Source organism: Hippopotamus amphibius, chromosome 5 (genome assembly GCF_030028045.1).
Source record: "Hippopotamus amphibius kiboko isolate mHipAmp2 chromosome 5, mHipAmp2.hap2, whole genome shotgun sequence".
Classification (NCBI taxonomy): domain Eukaryota; kingdom Metazoa; phylum Chordata; class Mammalia; order Artiodactyla; family Hippopotamidae; genus Hippopotamus; species Hippopotamus amphibius.
In genome coordinates this window covers 27,910,864-27,937,560 of record NC_080190.1, presented here as the reverse complement: position 1 = coordinate 27,937,560, position 26,697 = coordinate 27,910,864, and the positions used below count along the sequence as shown (strand labels likewise).

Sequence of the window (26,697 nt, the reverse complement as noted above, 5' to 3'; positions counted from 1 at the left end):
GTTAGGTAGGGTGTGGGCTTCCAAAGCCAAATGACTTAATGTACCAAAGCAGCAGTTTCTCCACTGTGCTCAGTGGGCTTGAAATTAATGGAAGTGTGATCTGTCTCTGCAGGGCTGCTTCAACTGAAGATGTCAGAAAGAACAAGTTCCAATAACAAATTCTTTCCAATATTGGTTAGAAGAGCCCAGGGAGAGAAGAAATAGGCTCCCCATGCTAGTCTAGCCTTTCCATAACCCTTGAGGGGAAAGGGCATTTCTGAATTCAGGTCCACATTCGTAGGTGGCCATTCCCTTAAACCTGATCTCAGTATCTTCAGACCTCAGTCTTAGAAGGCAGGGCCTGATATTGGGCTGCATCATGTGGATGCCATTCTTGGTGTGAACTGGGCCAAGATTTGTATATTAAGATTCTTTCGGTACTTAAAATTTTTTTTATCACATAGTAAAATTGACTTTTTAAAGTATACAGATCTATGAATTTTAACACACACATAGATCCCTGTAACCACTGTGGCAATCCGAATACAGAACAGTCTCATCACCCCAGAAAACTCCCTCTGTTATCCCTTTGTGGTCACACCTTCCCCCCACCCCTAACCTCCATCAACCACTGATCTATTCTCTCACCATAGTTTTATCAAGAGGTCATATAAATGGACTCATACAGTAGGTAACCTTTTGAGACTGATTTGTTTCACTCACCATGATGCCTTTGAGATTCATCTGAACTGCTGCCTAGATCAATAGTTTGTTCCCTTTTTAATTGCCAAGTAGTATTCCATTGCATGTCTGTACCACAGTTTGCTTATCCATCCACTAGCTGAAGGACGTTTGGCTTCTCCATTTTGGGGCAATTATGAACAGAGCTGCTACAAACATTTGTGTACAGGTTTTTGTGTGAAGAACATTGGTTTTCATCTCTCTGGGGTAAACACCCAGGAGTGGGATTTCTGGGCCAAAGAGTAAGCGTATGTTTAGCTTTATAAGAAACTGCCAAACTGTTTTGCAGAGTCCAGTACCACTTTGCATTCCCACAGCAATGAGAATTCTAATTTCTCCACATCCTCTCCAATGCTTGGTATTTTCGGTACTTTTGTTTAAGCCATGCTAGTGGGTAGGTTTAAATTTGCATTTCCCTAATGGCCGGTGACATTGAACGCCATTTGGTGATGTATCTGTTCAAGTCTTCTGCCCATTTTTAAATGGAGTTGTTTGTTTTCCTACTGATGAGTTTAGAGACTTAAAGAAATCTACTCTGGATTCAAGTCCTTTCTCACAACTACAGGTATAATTATACAATTACTTATAAATATTTTCTCCCAGCCTGTAGCTTGTTTTTTCAGTCTCTTAACAGTATCTCTCATGGAGCGGACATTTTATTTCTGATGAAGTCCAGTGCACCAATTTCTTTCTCTTTTGTGCACTGTGCTTTTGGTGTCATATCTAAGTACTCTTTGCCTAATCCCAGGTCACAAAGATTTCTCCTATATTTTCTTCTAAAAGGTATGCCGATTTATGCTTTTCATTTACACCTGTGATCTATTTTTAGTTAATTTTTGTGTAACCTGAGGTTTAGATGAAAGTGGGGTATTTTGGCATATGGATGTTCAATTGTCCCAACAGCATTTGCTTAAAAAAAAGATTCTTTCTTCATTGAGTTGTTTTTGCACCCTGTCAAAATTCAGCTGGCTTTAGCAATCTACAGATTTAATGCAATCCTATCAAAATACCCATGACATTTTTCACAGAACTAGAACAAATAATCCTAAAATTTATATGGAACCATAAAAGATCCAGAATTGCCAAAGCAATCCTGAGGAAAAAGAATAAAACAGGAGGCATAACACTTCCAGACTTCAGATAATTACAAAGCTATAGTAACCAAAACAGCATGGTATGGGACTTCGTAGTTGGCGCAGTGGTTAAGAATCTGCCTGCCAATGCAGGGAACATGGGTTTGATCCCTGCTCCAGGAAGAGCCCACATGCAGTGGAGCAACTAAGCCTGTGCACCACAACTAGTGAGCCCATGTGCTGCAACTACTGAAGCCCACGTGCCTAGAGCCCATATTCCACAACAAGAGAAGCTACTGCAATGAAGATGAAGAGCCTGTGCACCACAATGAAGAGTAGCCCCCGCTTGCTGCAACTAGAGAAAGCCCGTGTGCGGCAGCAAAGACCCAGTGCAGCCAATAAATAAATTTATAAACAAACAGAAAAACAGTATGGTAGTAATACAAAAACAGACATAGGAATCAATGGAACAGAATATAAAGCCCAGAAATAAACCCACACACCTATGGACAACTAATCTTCAACAAAGGAGAAAGAATATACAATGGAGAAAAGGCAGTCTCTTTAGCAAGTGGTGTTGGGAAAGTTGGACAGCTGTATGTAAATCAATGAAGTTAGAACACACCCTCATACCATACACAAAAATAAACTCAAAATGGCATAAAGACTTAAATATAAGACAAGACACCATAAAACTCCTAGGAGAAAACATAGGCAAAACATTCTCTGACATAAATTGTACCAACGTTTGCTTAGGTCAGTCTCCCAAGGCAATAGAAATAAAAGCAAAAATAAACAAATGGGACCTAATCAAACTTATAAGCTTTTGCACAGCAAAGGCAATGATAAACAAAATGGAAAGACAATCTACGGACTGGAAGAAAATATTTGCAAATGATGCAACCAACAAGGGCTTAATTTCCAAAATATACAAATAACTTCTACAATTCAATAACAAAAAAACAACCCAATTGAAAAATGGGCAGAAGACCAAATAGACACTTCCAAAGAAGACATACAGATGGCCAATAGGCACACGAAAAGATGCTCTTCATCGCTAATTACTAGAGAAATGCAGATCAAAACTATAATGAATTTCTACCTCACACCAGTCAGAAAGGCCATCATTAAAAAGTCCACAAATAATAAATGCTAGAGAGGATGTGGAGAAAAGGAAACCCACTTACACTGTTGGTGGGAATGTAAATTGGTGCAGCCACTATGGAGAATAGTACGGAGGTTCCTCAGAAAAATAAAAATAGAGTTGCCATATGATCCAGCAATCCTACCCCTGGGCATATACCCAGACAAAACTATAATTCAAAAAGATATGTGTACCCATATGTTCATAGCAGCATTATCTACAACAGCCAAGACATGGAAACAACCTAAATGTCCACTGACAGATGAATGGATAAAGAAGATGTGGTGTATATATACAGTGGAATATTACTTAGCCAATAAAAAAATGAAATAATGCCACTTGCAGCAACATGGATGGACCTAGGAATTATTGTACTAAGCGAAGTCAGTCAGAAAGAGAAAGACAAATACCATAATATATCACTTATATATGGAATCTAAAATATGACACAAATGAACATATCTACAAAACAAAATCAGACTCACAGAGAACAGACTTGTGGTTGCTAAGGGGGGAGGGGGTGGGGGAGGTAGGGACTGGGAGTTTGGGATTAGCAGATGCAAACTATGATATATAGGATGGATAAACAACAAAGTCCTACTGTATAGCACAGGGAAGTGTATTCAGTATCCTGTGATACACCATAATTGAAAAGAATATGAAAAAATATATATGTATAACTGAGTCACTTTGATATATAGCAGAAATTAACACAACATTGTAAATCAACTATATTTCAATACAATTATAAAAAAAATCAGTTGTCCTTATTTGTGTGAGTCTATTCTGGGTTCTCTGTTCTGTTCCATTCACCTGTGTGTTAAACTCTCTAACAGTACTACACTCTCTTGATTACTATAGCTATATTCTAAGTCTTAAAATCAGGTAGTGTGATTCCTCCAACTTTATTCTTCTTTTTTCAGTACTGTTTTCAGTATTCTAGTTCTTTTGTCTTTCCATTTTGACATGATAAACTTGTCTATTTTTGCAAAAAAAAAAATCTTGTTGGAAGTTTTAAAGAAATTGTATTGAGTGTATAGATCAATTTGGGGAGAAATGACAGCTTTATTATGTTGTGCCTACCAATCCATATGCAAGGTAAGTCTATGTATTTAGATTGTCTTGATTTTTTTTATCAGTGTACTGTAATTTTCAGCATACAGGTTCTATATATGTTTTGTTAGACTTATATGTATTTAAATTTATTTGGCATATTTATAAATGGTATGTGTATTAGTTTCAGTGTCCAGATGTTCATTGTTAATACACAGAAATGTGATTGATTTTTATCTGTTGACCTTGTATCCTGTGACCTTACTAAACTCGATCATTCTAGGACTTTTTGGGGGTGGGGTGTGGGGATAGAATCCTTGGGGTTTTCTACATAGACAATTATGTTATCTGCAAACAGTGACAGTTTTGTTTTTTTCTTTTCAATTTACATGCGTTTCATTTCCTTTTCTTGTCTCACTGCACTGGCTAGGACTTCCAGTACTATAAAAGTAGACACCTTGCCTTGTTCCCAGTTTTAGAATAAATGCATTCAGTGTTTCACCATGAAGTATGATGTTAGCTATAAGTTTTTTGTAGATGTTCATTTTCATGAATGGATGTTATATTTTGTCAAATACCTTTTCTTCAACAACTGATATGATCAGGTGGTTTTCTTCTTTAGAATGTTAATATGGTAGATTAATTGATTCTCAGTTATTGAATCAGCCTTGCATTCCCAGGATTAACCTCACTTAGTCTTAGTATATAATTCTTTTTATATATTGTTAGATTTGATTTGCTAACCTTCTGCTTCTTAAGAGGAAAGAGCTCAACATGGCATTGAGACACTCGGAGGGGGCAGGAGTGATACCATACAGAGGCTTGGACAAAGTCCCATGGATAACTCTCTGGATGTGACCCTCACATAATATACAGTCCAGTCAATGGAAAAGGAATCATTAGTCTCACTCCTGCTAATAACCAGGCATACAATACCCACGCTCATCTGTCAAATTAGATAGTTGGAATCTGACTGCTAAAATACATTCATTCCAGCACTTCCATTCTGTGAGTCGATGCTTTATGGAAACTTAGTGATGGAAAACCAGAAGGGCTAGACTTTTTAATGAGCCCACCAGGAACCTTCATTATCACCCTCACTCCCCTACCCCTCCAAAAGAAGAGAATGATGGTATATAAAATTAACTTTCCCAGGGAGGGTGGGGGGGAGTTGAGGGAGGGAGGGAATATGGGGATATGTGTATAAAAACAGATGATTGAACTTGGTGTACCCCCCCAAAAATAATAATAAATAAATAAATAAATAAATAAAAGAAAAAAAAATTAACTTTCCCAAGAGAATTTGGTTTAGGCAGAACTGGAGTTTTGCCCAGTTGAACCAGGTTCAACTGCTGGTTCAACTCTACTGCTGTCTACAAAGAAAAATATCTGGTGTTCTACTTCCTGGCTCAGCCTCCCTGGGGACTAAGATTCAATTGTCTAGATCTTCTTCAGAAGAGTAAGAAGAGCTGCCTGAGTCCTTCAGGGAAAAGGTGCCATGATGCTGCTCATAGTAAGCAGGCTGAGTAATTTCACAACCAAGGAGACATCTGACACCCCTGCCAAGCAGCTAAAATTCCCACCCTGGAAGGCTGTCAACCTCAAGGCACAAACAGTTCAGTAAACAGAGAGTGCAGATCAGGTAGAGGGGTGCTCTGAAGGTGACTGATTCATGTTCTAAGATGGGAAGAAAAAAAAAGAAATGGGTACCAGGAGGGGAAATTCAACTCCCCATTGGAGAAAGAACACTTGGGATCCTTCTAGGACTAGGTCACCTGCTTCTAAAATCAAGACCAGGTCCAACTTCTGGCTAGTCAGTGCCCCCAAAAGAATAATCACAAGACTTATTAAACTATTTCTGGAGAAGCTGTAGGCCACTTCAACACAAAGCAAAGTGAAGCTCTTTAGAGGTTTCTTGGTGATGTTCTGCTCATACTCTGCTCAGCATCAGTGAACAGGGCTCTCAACTCCCTATACTATGACATTAAAACAGGTGAGTCTCAGTTTGGCCTAAAGTCAGGTTGAGAATCTGAAGATGTCCCCCAAGTCTCCTGTCTTCTCAGATGATGAGGTGACCTGCCCAAAAGGAGATGAATACTGATACTTTTTTCTCTTTTCACATCAGAGCTGCCACCTTCTCTGATAATCTGTGTCAAAGGCCTCAATATGTGGTGTCATGCACTGCCCTTAGACAAAAGGGAACAATCTCTTCTCAGCATACAGGGGAGCAGTCACCATCCTCCCAGGAGGCTTGTGTTCTCCAGCCTGCAGCAGCCTTTTCTCATTTGGCCAGCATTGGGCTGGCACATTCCTGAGCCAAAATGCACACATAAGCTGCTTTCCCTGGTAGCGAAGCTCTTTACTCCTGAGTGACTCTTATCAGGGGCAGTTGGGCATTCTCAATTGGATTACGCTGACAAGGAAAAAGTCCTGCGGTATATTATTTCAACACCATTTGGCTTCAGAAATGCTTGTCTCGACCCTTTTGGCCTCAGAGCCTACTTCTCCCTTCTTGCTTTCTAGAGGGTCACCAGCCTGCTCCCATTCTGCAAATATTGGCTCATGTTCTTGGAGACAGAATATCATCATTTGTAAGGGAGATCATGTATAACAGACTAATAAACCAGAGCACGATAAAACAGAAGTCTAGTTCATTTACCTCACTTGACATTTCTGTATCCAGAGATGCAGGACAGAATTATTTGAGCATAAAAAGCTCTTTGGTTTTGGGCTTTTATGTCTATGCCTGCACATTCCATTTTAGGAGCAAGTATTAGGTCTTCATATTCTTTTTTTTTTTAACCACGCCACACGGCATGCAGGATCTTAGTTCCCTCACCAGGGATCGAACTGGCACCCCCTGCAGTGGAAGCGTGGAGTCTTAATCCACTGGACTGCCAGGGAAGTCCAGGTCCTCCTGTTCTACTTCTCTGACTATGCTATACCTAGGAATATTTCCTGTAAAAGTCACGGTAAGCTTGAGAATGAGCTACAAATGGAATTTTTGAAATACTGTTCAGTAGGAAAGAGCTGTGCTCTTTTTGGTCACTAGGGGACATCAGGAGTAGTGGTCCAAAGGATGAGACAAACTACACTTTAGTGGAGTCAGAAGCCTCTGGAATATCTGCCACAGCTTTATTTCCAGCCCTGAATGGTCAGATGGAGATTTAGGCTTGATTTTGTGAACTGGCTTGAGAGAAGGCTGCCAAAGGGCAGCTCTCAGAAAATTACCTAGTGCAGGCTTAAGGGTTAAACCCAGACAACCCTATCCTATACAACAGGAGAAATGAAAAAAAGAAACGCACTATGCCCAGTCTTGGTCTGTCACTAATTATGTGACCTTGGGCAAACATTTAACTTCTTTGAGCCATAGTTTCCTCATCCACAGGGTTTTCCTGGGGAACATGGTGGTGGTAGTACACAGTTTAATGAAATTCTTTGAGGCTCCCTTTAGATCCTCAAAACTTATTGTAAATGCACAGTAGTGTGGGAGTAAATAAGCATGAATGTAGACAGTGTGTTATGAAGGTAGCCTGGGGGAGAAGCAAGCCTAGTTTGTCCAGCTCCTGACAGTGGATCCTCTTTTTTCAGCTGTCACCCAGTAGTTTCTCAGATCTGTTTCCTATTCTCAAACAAATGCTTAGTTTCTCAAAGTGCCTTTAGACTTTAGTGCAGTGGGGGTGGGAAGGGGGATTATCTTTGATATTATGACCCTTTAAGAAACAAAGTATGGTGACAGTTTAATCACTACCACATCCAGGTACAAGGTGAGTCCATGGGTCCACCTAGGGCCTGCAGCAGAAGCTAATGGTACAAACCATCTTACATTAAGAAAAGCAAACTATTTTTTTAATACGTGGTCCTTTAAAAACCCTTTGATAAAGTATTCATTTTTCAGGCTATCTCCCTCAAAGGCCAACTCAAGCTGTTTTTATGAATCAAAAAACCAAACCTTAACTCCTACTCTAATTAAACATAAGCAATTTCTGAACTTATGCAACTTGGGGTTTCACTGAAAGTCTGAAAATCCCAAGGATTAGAAATCATAATTTTATATTTTCCCCGAGCTGTCTTTGATAAGTAATTTGTAGAAGGTCATGTTCATGAGGTCCCAGTCTAAGCCAGAGATAACATAAAAACTCCTCTCCTCCTCCATAGATATCTGGCCCCCAAATGTTCAAGATGACCAAAAACAAAAGGGTTTTCGGCATTTACATAAGTTCTCTGGCTCAAACACTCTGTCAGGACCTGGGCCACTTCTGTCCTTGTAGCAGGTCCATCTCTCCTTAGGGAGAGGATAGAAGGAAGATGTATTTTTCTATCAAGTACAAGTCAAAGTGACTTGCCCAAGGTCATGCAGTAAGTGGAAGAGGTAGAATTTAAATCCAGGTCTGTTCTGGATTATGTTCTTAAATATACTATGCTATTGCTATGGGTTTACTACTGGATATATTAACTGCATGACGTGCATGGCAAACAAAAATTTAAAACTTAACTATCCTAGACTTCAAGTTTTTTTCTGCACCTTTTCTCTTCCTAACCAATCTAAACAGTTACTGATTTTAGGACTGCCTTACAAATTAAGCTTCAGGTTTGCCCACGTTCTTTCCTAATCCAAGAGGGAAGAGTGAGGCCCCTTTAACAAGGCTGGCAGGGCTAAATGAGGCCCACAGGGACCAGCCTCAAACATATTGCAGAGGCCCGAGGACAGACTGATCCATCTGTCTTACTGAGAGCACAAGTTTGATGCGTATCAACTCTAAACACTAGTTCTCTTCCTTCTAGAGGAAATTGGCACATATTGAAAGGAAAGCAATTAGGTTGTAACATACTGGCAAACCAGAGCTGCTGTGGTCCTTTACTCTGCCTTGCCAGTTTTCTGCATTCATTGTATAAGACCAAGACCAAACTTAAGCAGGCAATTTGAAAGCCCAGGAGAAATTAAAAACGTCTGTTGCTATACTTTAAAACAGGACATTCACCCCAGCTTTATGCAGTCATTACACTTGGAGCAACTTTTTCAATCCAAATTCCCCTCATAGTCTAGTAAAATATTTCACTGTTCGATGGCAGCAAGAAGAGAAAACAATTATAGGTTTATTACCAATTACCACCCTGTCAGGTCTCCTCTAGGGGCCCTGAGGGGAAGTAAAAGGAAATAAAAAAGAACTAAATTCTGAATTGACATTAGCAAAGTCTACAGATGATGGAACAGACTGAAGGGTCAATAGCCAAAGCTTTTGGAGAAGAATAAGAGAATCCCTAAAGAGTATCAATTACAAGACTGGTAAGCGACATCTCTCTGTTCCTTAAGTGTGCAGAATCCTACTTATTCACCTTTCTCCAGCAGCAGAATCCTACTTACTCACCTTTCTCCAGCAGCATATCACAAATTTTTAGTGACAGTAAGTCTGAGGAATCTTATTCTGCCTCAGCCACCCTTGTGTTAACTAGCTCAAGAAATTTATAAGGGACATTTCCCATTTCACTGACGGGAAAACAAAGGCATCAAAAATATAACCAATAACGGCCATGACAAGTACTCTAACCACTTGCCATTGTTGCCTCTAAAGACATGACTATAAGCTGGAGAATGAACAAATAAAGTTTACGGAAGCAGCAGTACTCTGGAAGTCACATGTTATTTGCTCTGAAAGGTGTCTAGAGAACCTCTAAAACAACTGAATCTAGAGGAGCAATCCTGAAAGACTTGGGAAACAACTTTAGAAAACACGAGACAGAACCCGGGTTCAGCCAACACCTGTTTCCCCAACAATATCTGTCTCTCTCTGTGTGTCTCATTTTAGCCCAACCACACACAATACAAAAGCTGCATTATTCTGGTAAAGTTGCATTCCAGCACAGAGTGCACAGTTAATGTTTTTTACAGCCCACATGCCTCCTTATGATGGATGGCCACTTTATAATGAAAAACTTTATGCTCAATCAACTTACAAATAATGAGTGTTCCATTACATGGCATTACAAACAAACCCCAAATCAGACCCAGAAACAAGGAATAGGAACAGAGGTATTGCTGGAAATAGAGGAGGAGCTCAAGAGAATCCCCTGTAACTCCTTCATTCCTACGGAAGATACAGTCCTAAGGAGAATTTGGTATCAAAAAAGGCATTAATTTCAACAAATGCTGTTGGGACAATTGAACATCCATATGCCAAAATACCCCACTTTCATCTAAACCTCAGGTTACACAAAAATTAACTAAAAATAGATCACAGGTGTAAATGAAAAGCATAAATCGGCATACCTTTTAGAAGAAAATATAGGAGAAATCTTTGTGACCTGGGATTAGGCAAAGAGTACTTAGATATGACACCAAAAGCACAGTGCACAAAAGAGAAAGAAATTGGTGCACTGGACTTCATCAGAAATAAAATGTCCGCTCCATGAGAGATACTGTTAAGAGACTGAAAAAACAAGCTACAGGCTGGGAGAAAATATTTATAAGTAATTGTATAATTATACCTGTAGTTGTGAGAAAGGACTTGAATCCAGAGTAGATTTCTTTAAGTCTCTAAACTCATCAGTAGGAAAACAAACAACTCCATTTAAAAATGGGCAGAAGACTTGAACAGATACATCACCAAATGGCGTTCAATGTCACCGGCCATTAGGGAAATGCAAATTTAAACCTACCTACTAGCATGGCTTAAACAAAAGTACCGAAAATACCAAGCATTGGAGAGGATGTGGAGAAATTAGAATTCTCATTGCTGTGGGAATGCAAAGTGGTATTGGACTCTGCAAAACAGTTTGGCAGTTTCTTATAAAGCTAAACATACGCTTACTCTTTGGCCCAGAAATCCCACTCCTGGGTGTTTACCCCAGAGAGATGAAAACCAATGTTCTTCACACAAAAACCTGTACACAAATGTTTGTAGCAGCTCTGTTCATAATTGCCCCAAAATGGAGAAGCCAAACGTCCTTCAGCTAGTGGATGGATAAGCAAACTGTGGTACAGACATGCAATGGAATACTACTTGGCAATTAAAAAGGGAACAAACTATTGATCTAGGCAGCAGTTCAGATGAATCTCAAAGGCATCATGGTGAGTGAAACAAATCAGTCTCAAAAGGTTACCTACTGTATGAGTCCATTTATATGACCTCTTGATAAAACTATGGTGAGAGAATAGATCAGTGGTTGATGGAGGTTAGGGGTGGGGGGAAGGTGTGACCACAAAGGGATAACGGAGTTTTCTGGGGTGATGAGACTGTTCTGTATTCGGATTGCCACAGTGGTTACAGGGATCTATGTGTGTGTTAAAATTCATAGATCTGTATACTTTAAAAAGTCAATTTTACTATGTGATAAAAAAAATTTTAAGTACCGAAAGAATCTTAATATACAAATCTTGGCCCAGTTCACACCAAGAATGGCATCCACATGATGCAGCCCAATATCAGGCCCTGCCTTCTAAGACTGAGGTCTGAAGATACTGAGATCAGGTTTAAGGGAATGGCCACCTACGAATGTGGACCTGAATTCAGAAATGCCCTTTCCCCTCAAGGGTTATGGAAAGGCTAGACTAGCATGGGGAGCCTATTTCTTCTCTCCCTGGGCTCTTCTAACCAATATTGGAAAGAATTTGTTATTGGAACTTGTTCTTTCTGACATCTTCAGTTGAAGCAGCCCTGCAGAGACAGATCACACTTCCATTAATTTCAAGCCCACTGAGCACAGTGGAGAAACTGCTGCTTTGGTACATTAAGTCATTTGGCTTTGAGAGCCCACTCCCTATGTGTGTGTTAAAATTCATAGGATTCAAAAAGAGTCAGTTTTACCACATTAAAAAATTTAAAAAACAAACAAAAAGAGGCAGAGTGCACTTGGCCCTGGAAGTGTCAAACGGTGGTTGTAAAATTGCCCTAGTCTTTGACTATAAAACAAGTATAGGTATAGCAACTGGGTGAATGCTCAGAAAATCTGTTCCCTATCCCAACTCTCAAAGATTTTTTTTCCACCTAACACTTTCATATTTAAAATATACCAAACATGACTTTTTTTAATGACAGACCAAATCGAATATAATACAGTTGTATTCCTAAAGCAGCAAAACTAGATGACTTTAATTTTTTCAAGGTGCTTTTTAAAGATATTTTATATATTTCAGTTTTCCCAAATATATCTATCCTTACATCTCAACCCTTTACCATCTTATATACACACAAAGGTTTTTCTCTAGGTTTTTTTCTGCAGATCGTACATCTCTGGGTGGGGGTAGTGGAGGATGAGAAGCAGGTTTTATACAGCTGATGTGATCACTGTACAGACAAGCTGGGAAAATGCTACCCAATCTGCCAATTAATTAAAGCATTAATCTGAGGAGCAGCCTGGCCAGGGAATGTTTACCCAAAGAGGGGGGTGGTAGGAATTGAGTGGGAAGCTCTTTACATTTGCATGAAAATGAAGGTGCTTAGGAAACCCAGCTTCTTTTTGTCTCTAAAGGTGGGGCAGCCCTTATACAGTCCCTAAATCTTTCTGGACTATTTAGGAAGCCTTTTAGGGAGCTAATTTTTGAGATATGAAAGCACAGAAGAAAAACAAAAGTTAAACCCTGGGCGTAGTAGGGTACGGAGCAAGTCCAGAATAGAGCAGCTTCTTAGACCTAGAATGAAATCTTCTAAATTCAGGAGTATGTGCTGATAATTAAGTAGAATAGTTGTAATGGTTTTACAAGTTTTAGAACTATATGTATAGACTGGGTTCAAATCCCAGCTCTGCTTCTTATTAGCTATGTGATTTGGGGCCAATCATATGTCTTATCTGAGCCTTATTTTTCTCATCTGTAAAATAAAGATTATGAATTGCCTCTTCATCTCAAGGCAGTTAGCCCTCTGCTTACTGTAGACAGAAAGGAGGCTGGAGAGTGGTTAGGACCTTTACAAGATTATAAACTGCCTCCAACACAGTCTCTTGTTCTTTTTAAGCTTATTTTTCAGCAAGGGACTATAAACCTCAAGTTTCCCCCTCAGGTGCCTGGAATGTGCTGCATTCTTTATCTCTAAGAGAAGTGACCTTGACTATAACAAAAGACCTAAGACAGCAGCTCATCCTAGGATCTCTTTGGCCATGTTGGCTGTACTCAAGATGAGGTTTACCTGTGTATCCCTAGGGAGGGTGATGAAATGGACATGGGTAATTGACCCAGCAATATTTGATGATATTAAAAAATTACTGTTAATTTTTAAATTGTGGTTTAAAATATGTGTATATATATATGTACATTAAAAACAAAATTTACCATCTTTACCATTTTATTATTAAATTTTTAAGCATAGTAATGATACTGTGGTTTTTTAAGCCTTTTAGTCTTTTAGAGCTACAAACTCAAAATTTTGCAGATAAAATGACATAGTGTCTGGGGTTTGATTCAAGATAATCCAGAGGGAGGAAGATTGTCCCAGCAACTAAGAACTCTAGACTCATGGCACAGATTAGAAGGGCCTTTTTCTAGGGTTTAGCTTTTTGTAAGATGGCATCTCTTCATGCTCATCTCTTTTCTTGTAGAACTCTCAGAAATTGAGCCTAATGTGTTCCTTCGTCCATTTCTGGAAGTAATTCGCTCTGAAGATACCACTGGCCCTATCACTGGACTAGCGCTCACCTCTGTCAACAAGTTCCTGTCCTATGCGCTCATAGGTAAGAGCTCAGGCATTGTTGGATGGCCACAGCTCTTCATTTCTTGCCTTTCCTGGGGTGGTCAGGCTTTAGGCAATGAGCTGGTGACACTGGAAAGTTTTTCCAGCCATCTGTTTCCTTGTAGAAGAGAAATAGGATTGTTTATTGGTTACTCATCATACTAATTGACTCAGGTTGTGCAGAGTGGGGAGTGAGAAGTGGTTTCTTTGGGACTGTGATTTCTCTGTGTTCTGGAGGCAGTTAAGGGTATAGTACCCTTGGAGGTTTGATTTGTTTGGGTTTATTTTTTAAGTTATTTTTCAAATATAATGCATGCTTTTTTTAAGAAAATAAACAATAAGGAGGTGTTTAAAAGAAAAGTTAATGGTCTCTTTCTCAACGTTCCTCGTTCTTTAGGTAAATAATGTTAACAGTAGGTTTAAATCTTTCTATACCTTTCTCTACATATATAAAGTTCCACCTCTTTTAAAAAAAGAAATAGAATTATGTGCTCCATATTTTCTTTTATCATTTAGTACTATTAACTTAGAAAGGTGTACATGATATAATTCAGATGGATATCTGATTTATTCTTTTCCATCCAGTTTTATTGAGGTATAATTGACATATAACATTGTATTAGTTTAAGGTGTACAGTATAATGATTTGATATATGCATATGTCACAAAGTGATTACCATAAGTTTACTTAAATCTGTTGCCTCACATAGAAACAAATCTTTTTGTGTGTGAGATGAGAACTCTTAAGATCTGCTCTCTTAGTAACTTTCAAACATACAATATAGTATTGTTAACTATAGTCATTATGCTATACACTGCATCCCCAGAAACTTATTAATCTTATAACTGGAAATTTGTATGTTCTTTTTTTATTGTGATAAAATATACATAATATAAAATTTGCCATTTTAATCATTTTAAAGTATATAATTCAAAATTTTTTAAAAAGTATATAATTCAGTGGTATTAATTACATTCACAGTGTTGCGCAACCATCACCACCATCTATTTCTCAAACTTTTTCATCACACCAAAAAATAAATTCTAACCATTAAGCAATAATACACCATTTCCTCTGCCCCTCAGTCCCTGGTAAGATTTTTTTTCTTTTTGGTAGCTGTATAATTTCCACAGTATAGATATAATGCAGTTCACTCAATCATTCTCTTATTTAGTAATATGTAATATTTAGAAAAAAAATTAGGTTGTTTCTTATTTTGAGCCATTATTAATAATGCTGAAATAAGCATCCTTGTTCATATGTCTTTATTATTAATTTTTCTTTTGTATGCAGATTCCTGTACTTGAAATTTCTGGATTAAAGGCCATGTGCAAATTACATTTTTATATGTGCTACCAGTTTGCTTTCCCAAAAGACTAAATCATTTGCACTTCCAACAGTAAGGTTTGAGAGTTTCCTTTTCCCCACCCTGTCACCAGCACTGAATATTATCAGTATTCTTTATTTGTGCTAATTTGGTGGGTGAAAACTGGTATTTTGTTGTTTTTATTTCCTTTAACAAGGAATTTGAATTTCTTTCCTTTGCCTATTATTTATTTTATTGAGTTATTTTTGTTTTTCTTATTATTATTCAGTTTGTAGGAGTTCTTTGTATAGTGAGGATATTAACCCATTGTCTATCACAGTATTACAAATATTTTCTCCCAATCTAGCCCAAATATTTTATCCAGTCTGTTGTTTATCTCTGAATTTGCTTATGGTGTCTTTTTTGGATTCCTTTTTAGTTGGTTTTGTCACTCAGAATCCTAAATTCTTTCCCTCTATTGTCTGCCCATGTGCAAGGATGAGGAACATGGAACACAAGCAGCTGTCCTTGTTTCTAAGTAGGGAGACAGGAAAAGAGGAAGCTCAGGCTATAGCTAGCAAGAAAGGAAAATGACCTTCAGTTCTAGGCAAGAAAACCCTTTATCTTTTCTAGAAAGTTGAATTTGCTTAGTTGAAGCATTCAGGATTGGAAGCAGGTATCCTGGGTGCCAGCTAGGTTCTGACCAGGTGCATGAGCTTCTCCAGGCACCCTAGTCCTAGCTTCATACTTTTCCTAAGCAGAAATCAGGCCCAGCTACGTACAGCCTTGCCCTGAGCACCACCTGCAGGTCATCTCTCTTCACGGCCTCCAGCAGCTGCCCTCTGTGCCTTTTCCCTCTGCTCTTTCGTCAGTGTTACTGTCTTCCCTTTCTGGGGTTGGCAGACAAGCTGGTCATTGGAGACCTCAGGCCAGCTGGTCACTGGAGTTTCCTGTGGTGGGAAAAGAGAATGCTGGAGGTGGTGATTGCAGTGGGCATGAGAAAATGAACAGGAAGGAGTGTATGAAATCCAGAAGGCAAAGGAGATAAGATTGGCAGATTTCCCTGCAGTCTGCTCCAGGGTGGCCAGGAAAGGAGGAGATTCTAAAGAAGGGGTCCTGGGGAAAACAAGGTCTTTTAAGTAAGCCAATCTTTTGTTTAGACTGTCTTTCTGGAAGGAACTGACTTCCACCTCTCAATCCTGTGACCCAAGGCTTCTAGGATTATTTTAGATCCTACTCCAAAGATCAGCCTTTTGTTTGGCCCAACACAGCTGCCAGATCAGGATTTGTGCCTCTGATTGCCTGGTTTGTGAGGCCCTGCCTGTGATTCTAAGGACCTGTCACTTGTACCTGCCTTTTTAGAAAATTAACTTTGCTACTTCATTCAAGCTCAGAGAATAAGAGCTACAAAAAGATCAGTAGAACTTAAACCACTTTAGGGAGATTACTGAAAGAAGGGAAAAAATAGACCCCCCAGGAGTTTGTGAGATGGGAGCAAGGCTGCCATTCACTAGGAGCTCTGAAACACCACACAGCACTGAGAAGGTCCTGGATTTCCTGAACAAGGAAAGGTCATTCTGTGGACCTTGGAGGCCTGAATATAAAGGGCCCTGTCTGGCAGGGCTGTGAGAGAGGACTTAGGCAACAGCCTTGAGAGTATAGGATTTTTTGTGTTGATTGGGAGAAACGTGGAGAGTTAGGGTGATAAAAGGAGCTGGGTCACCTCCTACGTGATAGATCATCATGAAATTGGCTTCCTTCTGCGTTACCTCTAAGGTAGCCACTCATTATGCTGAGTAGAGGCATGTAGTAAATAGGACAGAGTCTTAGACTAGGTGTCAGAGACTAACCAGAACGGAAGAGAAAAAAGAAAACAAATGAAAACCACTCACAATTGATGAAAGTTTTCTGGCTCATTGTGGCAAGAGAAATGTTCAGTTTTCTCAGCCATCCCCTAAGCTTCAAACTCAGGAACTCCATTAAGTTCAGGTACCAGGAAAGTGAAAATGGTAAGAATTTCTTCTAAGTCCCACACTTAAAACTAGGAGGTTCTCCTACCTTACACCATGCCAACTCTGGAGCATTTTTCTCTGTCATGTCCCTATCTTTTTTCCCTACTTATGCTCCCCTTTCAAGAATAATCCAGGCAGTTCTGCAGGAGCCTTGTAGGCCTTGATGGAGGTCACTTCTTTGGCTACTCCTTGTGGATATTTAAGTCATGAATGGGAGCAGAGTTTCCTCCTTGGCAGTATTTGTGTTGGCTTCCAGCATGGTGCTGGTTGTTGGAACTAGCTTCTCCCCTCTTATTCGCAGTTGAAGGTCTCCCTCCCTCCTATTCCCCGATTAGCCAGCCTGCAGTCCTGTTTAGTTTGTCCCTTATCTCTCCTAATCTATAGTTAAGCTAGTTACAGGATTCTTGTCTGTGACATACTATTTTAAATAAGAATGAAACCAATGCAGGAAGAGTTCTCTGATTTGCTGTAATGTGCACCCAGATATGAGTATTGGCATCAGTGACTGTCCATTTCTTCCCCCTACTCCCCTACCTCAGTTGCACCTGAATACAACATTCCAAAAGCAATCAGAGAGAAGGGTGTTGAAAGAGAACACATGAAAAGAGAAAGGCTGCAACCTTGGCGTTCAAAGCTCCAGCCCTACTCAGCACTTGCTCTGGGCCAAAACCTCAAATTTCCAGGCCCTTCCTCTATGAAACAAGTAGCTCTACACCAGTGATTCCCAAAGTCTGGTCCCCTGACCAGCAGCATTAACTTTACCTGGAATCTTATTAGAAATGCAAATTCTCAGGCCCCACACTAGACCTACTAGATCAAAAATTCTGGGAGTGGACCCAGCAATTTCTTTTTTTAACAAGCCCTCCAAGTGATTCTGATATATGTTTAAGTTTGAGAACCATTTTTACACAGTGGAGTTTGTGCTGAGATGCTTCTTAAAGCCAGTTATGGGCAAAAATTCTCAAGTAGTTCAAGAAGCCATGGGAGAAGAGAAAACCAGTCTCTCAGAATAGTCCCTAGACAGGATGTCTTGACTTTTCTGTCTCTTCTCTACACATCTTTTCTTTTCTGTTGGATCAGATCCCACCCATGAGGGCACAGCAGAGGGCATGGAGAACATGGCAGATGCTGTCACCCACGCCCGTTTTGTGGGCACAGATCCTGCCAGTGATGAGGTCGTCCTGATGAAAATCCTTCAGGTAAATGGAGGGGAAGAGCAGTTAGGCTAATGGCCAGGAGCTGCTGCCTCTGGCTCTACTTACCCAAACCTGCCTGCAGCATGAACTGTGTTTTGACTCCACTGGGGCTTAGAGAGCTACTTTGTTTCCAAACAAGTAGCTCCGGTACCCAAAGTAAAAGCTTTTTCTTTTTTTAATGAATTGATATCAAATACTGGAATCCTTAATACACTTGTACCTTATGGCAGGCTGTATCTGTGCCTGCCATCCATCCATCTGTTGCCCTTGCAGGCTAGGGCTGGAATGAGTGCTGAACTATGTCGGGGTCATACAGAGTAAAGACCCAGTTCCTAAGACAAGCTCCTGGGAGACACCCCCTACCAAGCTGAAGCAAGGTTCTTGCTAACCTCTTTCTCACCCCTGAGTGTTTCCCTAGGAGACTTAGAGAAACAGGAGGCAGCTTCTCTCACTCCTGTATACCGTTCTTCACCCAGCTTGCCTGGTTTATCACCATCTCTCCTTTTTCTTGTTGGTAGGTACTGCGGACTCTGTTGCTGACCCCAGTAGGGGCCCACCTAACCAATGAATCTGTGTGTGAGATTATGCAGTCTTGCTTCCGGATCTGCTTTGAAATGAGGCTCAGCGGTAGGTGCTTGAATACTGGGCCCTTCACCATTCCTGGGGCCAGTATTTGTGAGTATGAATACAGGATGCTGTCTCTGAACCCAAGAGAGATGGAAAACTCATGACTTCATCACCTACCTTGTGGAGCCATAGGGATCTAGACGTCTCTGTACTTGACAGTTTGTTGTGAAGCTTGAATAGAGACCTTAGCTCCTTGTGCCAGGGCAGGAATTGGGCTGGATCCCAGACTGACTCAGCCCAGAACCAAATCTCCTTCCCTTGAGGTCTCTGGGATTGACACCAGCCTGCAACCCCTGAAAAGACATCATTGCTCCCCATTTTTTCTTCCTGACTCAGTAGTGCCATCTAGTGGGCCAGTGATGTTATGGCTGCCAGGCTGAGCTGGAGCTGGTTTTAATAAGTTTGGTATAATCCTTAGTAAACAGGGTTTGGAGGGGAGTCTGCTCTGAGAAGCCTCCTGATAATAGCACAGCAAGTAATGACACCTGTGTTATTTGTTTTTGCCTGTGCAGAGTTATTGAGAAAATCCGCAGAGCACACTCTCGTAGACATGGTGCAGCTGCTCTTCACAAGGTAAACCTGGTGCTGTTTGCTTCGGCCTGGCTGCCCAGGCCTCTTGAGCCTGCTTGCTTCCACACAGCCACTTCAGGGACCTGGCCAACCCCACAGCCACGTTGGAGGCCACTGAGATTATGGATGGGAGTAGTTCTCTGGGCTCAGGGTTACCAAGCAAGGGAGAAAGAGGAGGGAGCTGACTTGGTCTCAGAGGGAAGCAGAGGGTTATTTGATCTAGGCTGACAGAACTTCTGCTTCCCAAACTTGTGTCTGTTTCTGTGCAGGTAGCAGCTGGGAAAGGGAACCCAGAGAGGAAGCCAAACACAAGGGAGCCTGGAACAAGTTGCTGAGCTCCCAGAGCTCAGCCCAGTTTCTGTGAGGAAGGACCAAGGCTAGGGTGACCAATAATCCTGGTTTGCCCAGCTATCCCAATGTTAGCACTGAAGGTCCCACATTCCCACAACCAAAACTGTTGTTACCCTCATCAAGGACCTCAACTTAGGGCTTAGGAGACCTTTTCATACTAAGCCTAACACCTTGTTTTCTATACTTCCTTTCAATAGACTAACTTTGTGAAGAGCTGAGGCGAGGGCTTTACAACTTGCCCTAGGGGATATTGATAATGAAAGAGGTTATACATGTGTGGGGGCAAGGGTTATATGAGAAATCAATGTACTGTGGACCTAAGATTGCTTTTAAAATTAGTCTATTAGGGACTTCCCTGGAAGTCCATTGGTTAAGACTCTGTGCTCCCAATGCAGGGGGCACAGGTTCCATCCCTGGTCGGGGAACTAAAATCCTACATGCTGTGCAGTGTGACCAGAAAAAACAAAACCAAAACAGAAAAAACAAACAAAAAAGTCTATTAAAACACACTCACACTCCTCCCCCTGGGATTTATTTTTGCTCTCAAATCTGTAAATAATAATCCTTATTATTATTACCAGATCTGCCTCTGGACCCTCCTGCAAATTGTTTCTTACTTCTCAGGTTCAAATTTACTGGTTTCAAAACTTCAACCTGCCTTTTACTTCTCACCCTATGCCCAGTCTCCTGGGGTTTTGATAGACTGCCCTCTCCCCATATCATGGCTTTCGGTAATACTTGCCTAGTGAATACAAGCAGAAAGGAGTCAGTTTAAAGATGAAAAGAGCCTCCACACTCCAAGGGTACTTAGTCACCTTTCCCTCTTGACTACCTTCTTTTTTAGTAAGTGTCTGTGTCACATGTCCCTCAATTTCTGTAGCTCTTCAATGAAGCTCTGAAAAGGGTGAAATTAGCCTGCATCTTTTCCTAGCTTTTCCTAAGAGATAGCATGCTCTGGCCCAGAGCTGCTTTGGGCTGTGACTGGCATGGAGGGGAAGATTTGTTATTATCCCTAATTACAGTCCACGGAATTTTTTCTTACAGGTTACCTCAGTTTAAAGAAGAACCCAAGAACTATATGGGGACCAACATGAAGAAGGTATGACCTGCTATCCCTCATCCAAACCACGATCTCCCAAATTCTATGCTATAGGGATTTTCCTGGATACCCTTGCTGAGCAAAAACATACTTTTGCCTAGACAGGTTTGCTTGGAATCTAGAAGCACCTATCACTCCTTTACCAAGAAATTTATTCTTTCCCAGGTACCTCTCCTTCCCCAGCCTTTCCTTTCCAGCCTATCTTTGTTGACCCATCACGTAAGCTAGTGAGCCAGTCCTTCATGGTAACTGGGTGAGGCTCATCAGGCTGGGCTGAAATGTATGTTGATAAAGGTGAAAGTCCTGCTATCCCCCTCAGGGCCCAGTCTTGTCAGCAGGTAGGAGGCCTAGAGAGGCTATACCTCAAATCCCACCCTATTACTGAATTAGACTGGGCTCATGCTTGGGCTGGCCTCTGTTGACAAGATAAATCAAGTCTGACTCCAGATCAGAAGGTTCTCAAACTGCTAGGAGAAGAATGGTGTTCAGAAGAATGGCCTCTTTCTATCTTGAACTGAAGCCCTGGACTTCACAGGCCTCTGATGAGGATTCTGCTTGCAGCCCTAAGAGGTTCTGCCCTTGGAGATGACCCTTGGCTGTTTGGTGCATGCACCTGACCTTCCCCTTTCCCCTGCCATCCATCCCCATTCCTGCCCTGTGCTCTGTTGGCGTATGTCTGAGTTTATTTCACTCTGTTTAAATCGTTCGTTTGCCTGTCTTTCACAGATTTCTCCATGTCTCCTCAACAAACTGGAGCTAAGTAGTGGGGAGCAGACCAAAGCCCTGAACCAGTTAGAGAGGGTACTACTCTTTAAGAACCTCAAGGTCTCTCTCCCTCTCCCTCTCCTTACCCCCTTTTTATTTATTTATTTAAATGTCTATTTTTTATATGTAACATCTGGGTCCCATATCCATTGTGTAGAGCACAGTTTACCCCTCCCTGGTAACACAGCACGGCTTTGGAAGAGTTGCATGTGTTTGTAACTTTGCAGTGTTGGGAATTTTCGTGGGGCATCTGGCTGCCTGGAGGCATAAGGAAACCTTGAACTGGTAATACATCATGTAGTAAGCCTAGATCGAGAGCCTGGGTCCTGCTGACATCTTGTGGGGAAGCTTAATGCCTGCCATTTCTAGGGGAACTATGAGGCACTGTCAAACAAGACCCTTGCCTTTTCTACCCTCTCCCTGTCTCAGAGCTGGCATTAGAAAGCTTAAGCACAGTCCTTGATTCTAGCTGAATACCTGAACTTGGTTTTGAGGGAAAGGATAGTCCATCTAGTTGAGGTCTTTTTTTTCTTGGTTACCATTAAAAAGGTCATTCTAAGGTTTAGGATTCTAGATGGATGAAAAGGAGCCAGGTCCCAGGTTAGCCCAGGACACTGGGAATACTTTGGGGTCTGCAGAGGTGCCCTCTGTCTTTTAGAAGTAGGGGAACTTGGCGGGGGCCGGGGGGCGGGGTACAAAGCTAAAGATTACCCTAATCCCTACATCCCTGATTTAGGAAGAAGAGGGAGAGAAGGAGGTATGGGCTGTCTAAGCTCTCACAACAGTGTGCATGCTAGAGGTGTGGTTGTGGACATTCAGGTCATTGAAGATAAAAAGAACTGTGTGTGTTTGTCTGTGTGTGCACTAGACAGTCCATAGGCCTGTGTTCTCTTTGCATGCCTTGTCTTGGGTTTCATTTGTGTGCTTGCCTAGTCTCAAGTTGCAGCTGTCTTCAGTGGCTACCCACCATTTTGTCATGATTATTAACCTAGGACCTGCCCTTTCTGTATAAAGCTTACATTGTCCTTTGGAAATAAAGAGTTATATGGATAAGGTGATGTAGAGCTTCGTGAACTGCTCACCCCACCACCACCACCACCCCGCCCTTGGCCTTAGGATCTTAGGAAAGGGAGCACACTATACTTTTTTAAAGGACTGAGACACTTGTAAGAACTGGCAGCCTCTCAACTCCTGCTCCAGCCAAGAGGCAGAGAACATTTATTTAAATGATCAGGTTAGAGCTACCTTTGCAGAGGATAAAGAAGGAAACAGGAAGGGTTGATCATAGTGTGAGAAGGAATCTCAATGACTGACTTCTCAGTGGAAGTAGGACTACCTGGAATTCCTGAAATTGAGGAGCCTCCTGGAGAGAAAAGATATATCACACAAGCCATTCCAGATGTGAGTGCTTTTTGGAGCTCAGTGACAGTTTCCAATTTAAGCCAGGAGGTTCCTGTTTTCCCTCATTGATCCTCTTGGACTTCTGGCCTATCTGCATGTTTGACTGACTCTTACCCCCAGAACTTTCTTTTACCATGAACTTGACCCAGATGAGCTTCAGTGGTTCCTGGAGGGAGCATCCTGGTTCCTGCTTAACCACAGTCCTCAGAGCACTTGAAGCTCTATTTTAGGCATATGACTGCTGGCATTTTGGTGATGGAGGGACAAAAAGTATAAATCCTATCTGAGGCTGTTGCTATGTTACTAAGAGCTGGAGGTGGGGCTCAGCTGTTGGGCCTCTCTCCTTTATGGTGGAGATATGGGTACAGAAGGAAGAATTATGTGGTTTCTAAGCAAAGGATCAGAGGTTACCCAGATTCTGGAGGGCTTGGGGGAGAAAGGAGGGCCTATGCCTCAAATAGAAGAAGGAATTGAATAGGCCAAGGATAATGCGGGTATATTCAGCCTTTAGAAAGAGGCAGGGAGAAAAATTATTTCTACTCTTAGAGTCATTCTGATGGTTCCTAGAAGAGAATTGCTGTTGTCCATTCCAGGAATGGTCTATCAATCTAGGAATAGTTTGATATAACTGTAGAGTGACTGGATTCAAACTGTAATTGAGAAGGCATCAGAATTAAGAAAATGAAATGGGCCTAAACAAAGTAGCTATGAACTTAGGGTGGAGAAAATACATGAAAACTTATACCCTAAAGCAGTCAACAGGTGATAAAGATTTTCCTTTGTGACTAATAGGAAGCTATAGGAAGGATAGAAATACAGCAAGAAAGAGGAAAATGAAATAGAGCAAGAGTCCAAGACATCAGTAGCCTTACCATCTGAAAGCATAAAGTTGCTTCTAGAAAGACCAACAGTAAGAAGGACAGGAGGTCTCATTTATATACCAAAATTGGGAGAAGCAGAGAGCCAGAGCAGCAACATGACATGACATTTCATCCTTTACTCCACAAATCAGCTGGGATGCCACTCCTTTAATTCCAAGGAATGAACCTTTGACCAATTTGATGTAGACATTCCAGAGTAAGGTTAGGATCTAGGCACAGTTCATAAAGTGTAATAGAAAAGCTAAGAGTTTGGCTGGGAAGGAGTATGTTCTCATAGTTGGATAAGAACTGGTAGTAGGAGGCTGCTATGCAGGTAGTTGAGGAGGAAAGCCAGGGATCCAGGGCCTGTAGATCTGAAGTTTCGCACAAAGGACCCCCTGCCCTTACCCTTTCTGCAGGAGAGTCAGGCACCATCTACAGGACTCAGGACTGCCACCCAGGATTCAGGGAAGCAGAGTGATGTGTGAGGGCTGGCCTTATCAATGACCAGCCTAAAAACAGAATGTCACCTTCCACTTGGAGGCTCCCAGGCTGACCTTTAAAGTGGCAAGTGCAGAAGGCAAGTTAGAGGAGTAGGAATGTGCTCTGATGGTCTAGATTCTTACTTTGGCACAGATGCGGGGTATAAGCTATTTTCTAGGGACCAGTAGGACTAAAAGAAGGGAGAGTTCTAGGGATAGAATCTTAATTTGAATACCAATGCTAATGAGGTGTGATATTTCCAGCTGAAAATGAGAGCAGGAGGCATGAGTGATTCGTCTAAGTGGAAGAAACAGAAGAGATCTCCCCGGCCCCCACGCCATATGACCAAAGTCACACCAGGTCCAGAGCTGCCTACCCCCAGTGGCACCACCTTATCCTCTAACCTCACTGGTGAGTACCCTGAGCTGCTTCTTTTGATTAGAATAGATAGAAGAAAAGCTCCTTCTTCTCTCAGGAATTTTGACATTGAAGACCAACTTGAGGGGCTGTGGTCTTTCTACTGAGAGCAAATAGGGAAAACTCCAGGTCAGATCAAACTTGATCATTTAGCAATTCTGCAATGACTTAAGGTTGTTCTACTTCTAGTGGGACTCTGACTGCTTTAGAGACCAGATATACAGAAATTAATATGCAGTCCAGGAAAAACAAACAAACAAGCGGTACCGTGGAGGGTATGTGTTTCCCACAGAGTCTCTTTTCTTCAAGCCTCACTTACTTTGCTTGGCAGGTGGCATGCCTTTCATTGATGTACCCACTCCCATCTCCTCTGCAAGTTCAGAAGCTGCCTCAGCAGTGGTCAGCCCCTCTACAGACAGTGGCCTGGAGTTCTCCTCCCAGACCACCTCCAAAGAGGACCTCACTGACCTGGAGCAGCCTGGCTCTCCAGGGTACAGCACAGTTGCAGAGCCTGGCAGCAGTGAGCTAGGCGTTCCTGAGCAACCTGACCACCAGGTATGGCTTTGATTTCTAAAGACCCCTGTCCAGTCTTCTACTGTGGGAGTTGACTTGATCCTTTGGCTCCTTTATCCATACCTGTCTCAAAAGAAGATTGGGCCAGGGGGATTCTTCCCTGTTCCCTAGGATTAGCTGTGCTGCCTAGAATAAGTATAGGATGACTCACTGTGAGAGGTAGCTCATGGAATTTTCAAGTTGAGCATACAGGCAGTACTTGGCAAAGGTGAGGATGCTGGCCATGGCTTTTTCTGGAAGTTAATGATCTAAATCCCAAGCCCTTGAGGGCCTGTGTTGCCTCTGGGGTTCTAGTCACTGTAGGTCAGTGATGCCTCAGGTGATGTTTTCTGAGTTCGTCATCATACTCCTTCCCTGAACTATCATGCGTTGATTCATAGCCCACTGAGCTGGCCCTATACCTGCAGTCCATTAGAGACACTTGGAGGACAGATACTTAAGGGAAATAAGTTCCAGGTTGCTCTTGACTTATCTGTTTTCTTATATCCTCCCCACTACTGGTCATAGCAGGCAGGGGCCCATGTGGAAAAGGCCCAGTCAACATCCGTGGAATCCATCCCTGAAGTATTAGAGGAGTGCACATCCCCTGCTGACCACTCTGACTCTGCCTCTGTCCATGACATGGATTACGTCAACCCCCGGGGCGTGCGCTTTACACAGTCCTCTCAGAAAGAAGGTGCGTACTCTCAGGCAGGCTCTTCTCCCATCCTACCCACTAAGCTGTCTGAGCCTAAATCATCTTAGACCCGAGGTGTCTGCTGGTCCAAGTCTTGTGCCATTTTCTAGTCAGGAAATGGAATCAATCCAGAGGACTGTTGGATGGAGCCTTTCCCTAACTTACACAGAGGGAGAGTTTGGTGGACAATAGGAAGTGAGAGGGAAGAATAGAAAGCTTGGGACTTTTAACAGAAAGGTGGGATCATCAATTTTGATTCCCTTCAATAAGTGAGACTAGTCTCCCTACTGCCCCAGAAAAAAATTCTTTTTCTGAAGAGAATCACTTATCTGAAATTGCCTGTATAATGCAGAGCGGGCTAAGCCAAGTGATTGAACCAGTTGTTGCTTAGCAGTCCCACTTCCCTCCTGGCCTTTCCCAGGCACAGCTTTGGTCCCCTATGGTCTTCCCTGCATCCGTGAGCTCTTCCGCTTCCTCATCTCCCTCACCAACCCACATGACCGCCACAACTCAGAGGTTATGATCCACATGGGACTGCATTTGCTGACAGTGGCTCTTGAGTCAGCACCTGTAGCCCAGTGCCAAACCCTCTTGGGCCTCATCAAGGATGAGATGTGCCGCCACTTATTCCAGGTAAGACTGGATTTCTAGAAGGGCTCTGAGCCCCTGGCTTTTTTTCAGGGTTTTTCAAGGGCCAGGGGAACACAG

General features: G+C 41.8%; 1 protein-coding gene across 11 annotated transcripts in view; it reads left to right on the top strand.

Annotated features, from left to right (window-relative positions):
* Positions 1 to 26,697, top strand: part of GBF1 (golgi brefeldin A resistant guanine nucleotide exchange factor 1) — a 118,505-nt gene that overhangs the window by 74,075 nt on the left and 17,733 nt on the right. For 5 of the 11 annotated variants that reach the window (XM_057734879.1, XM_057734883.1, XM_057734886.1 and 2 more), the window contains exons 4-12: positions 13,522 to 13,653; positions 18,052 to 18,170; positions 18,686 to 18,794; positions 19,307 to 19,367; positions 20,760 to 20,814; positions 24,587 to 24,734; positions 25,072 to 25,295; positions 25,821 to 25,989; positions 26,411 to 26,622. In XM_057734879.1, the coding sequence (XP_057590862.1) occupies positions 13,522 to 13,653; positions 18,052 to 18,170; positions 18,686 to 18,794; positions 19,307 to 19,367; positions 20,760 to 20,814; positions 24,587 to 24,734; positions 25,072 to 25,295; positions 25,821 to 25,989; positions 26,411 to 26,622 (1,229 nt within the window). Of the gene's footprint in view, positions 1 to 13,521; positions 13,654 to 18,051; positions 18,171 to 18,685; positions 18,795 to 19,306; positions 19,368 to 20,759; positions 20,815 to 20,855; positions 21,640 to 22,421; positions 22,981 to 24,586; positions 24,735 to 25,071; positions 25,296 to 25,820; positions 25,990 to 26,410; positions 26,623 to 26,697 lie in introns of those variants that run through there. The other 6 variants (XM_057734884.1, XM_057734880.1, XM_057734889.1 and 3 more) reach the window with 5 other exon arrangements.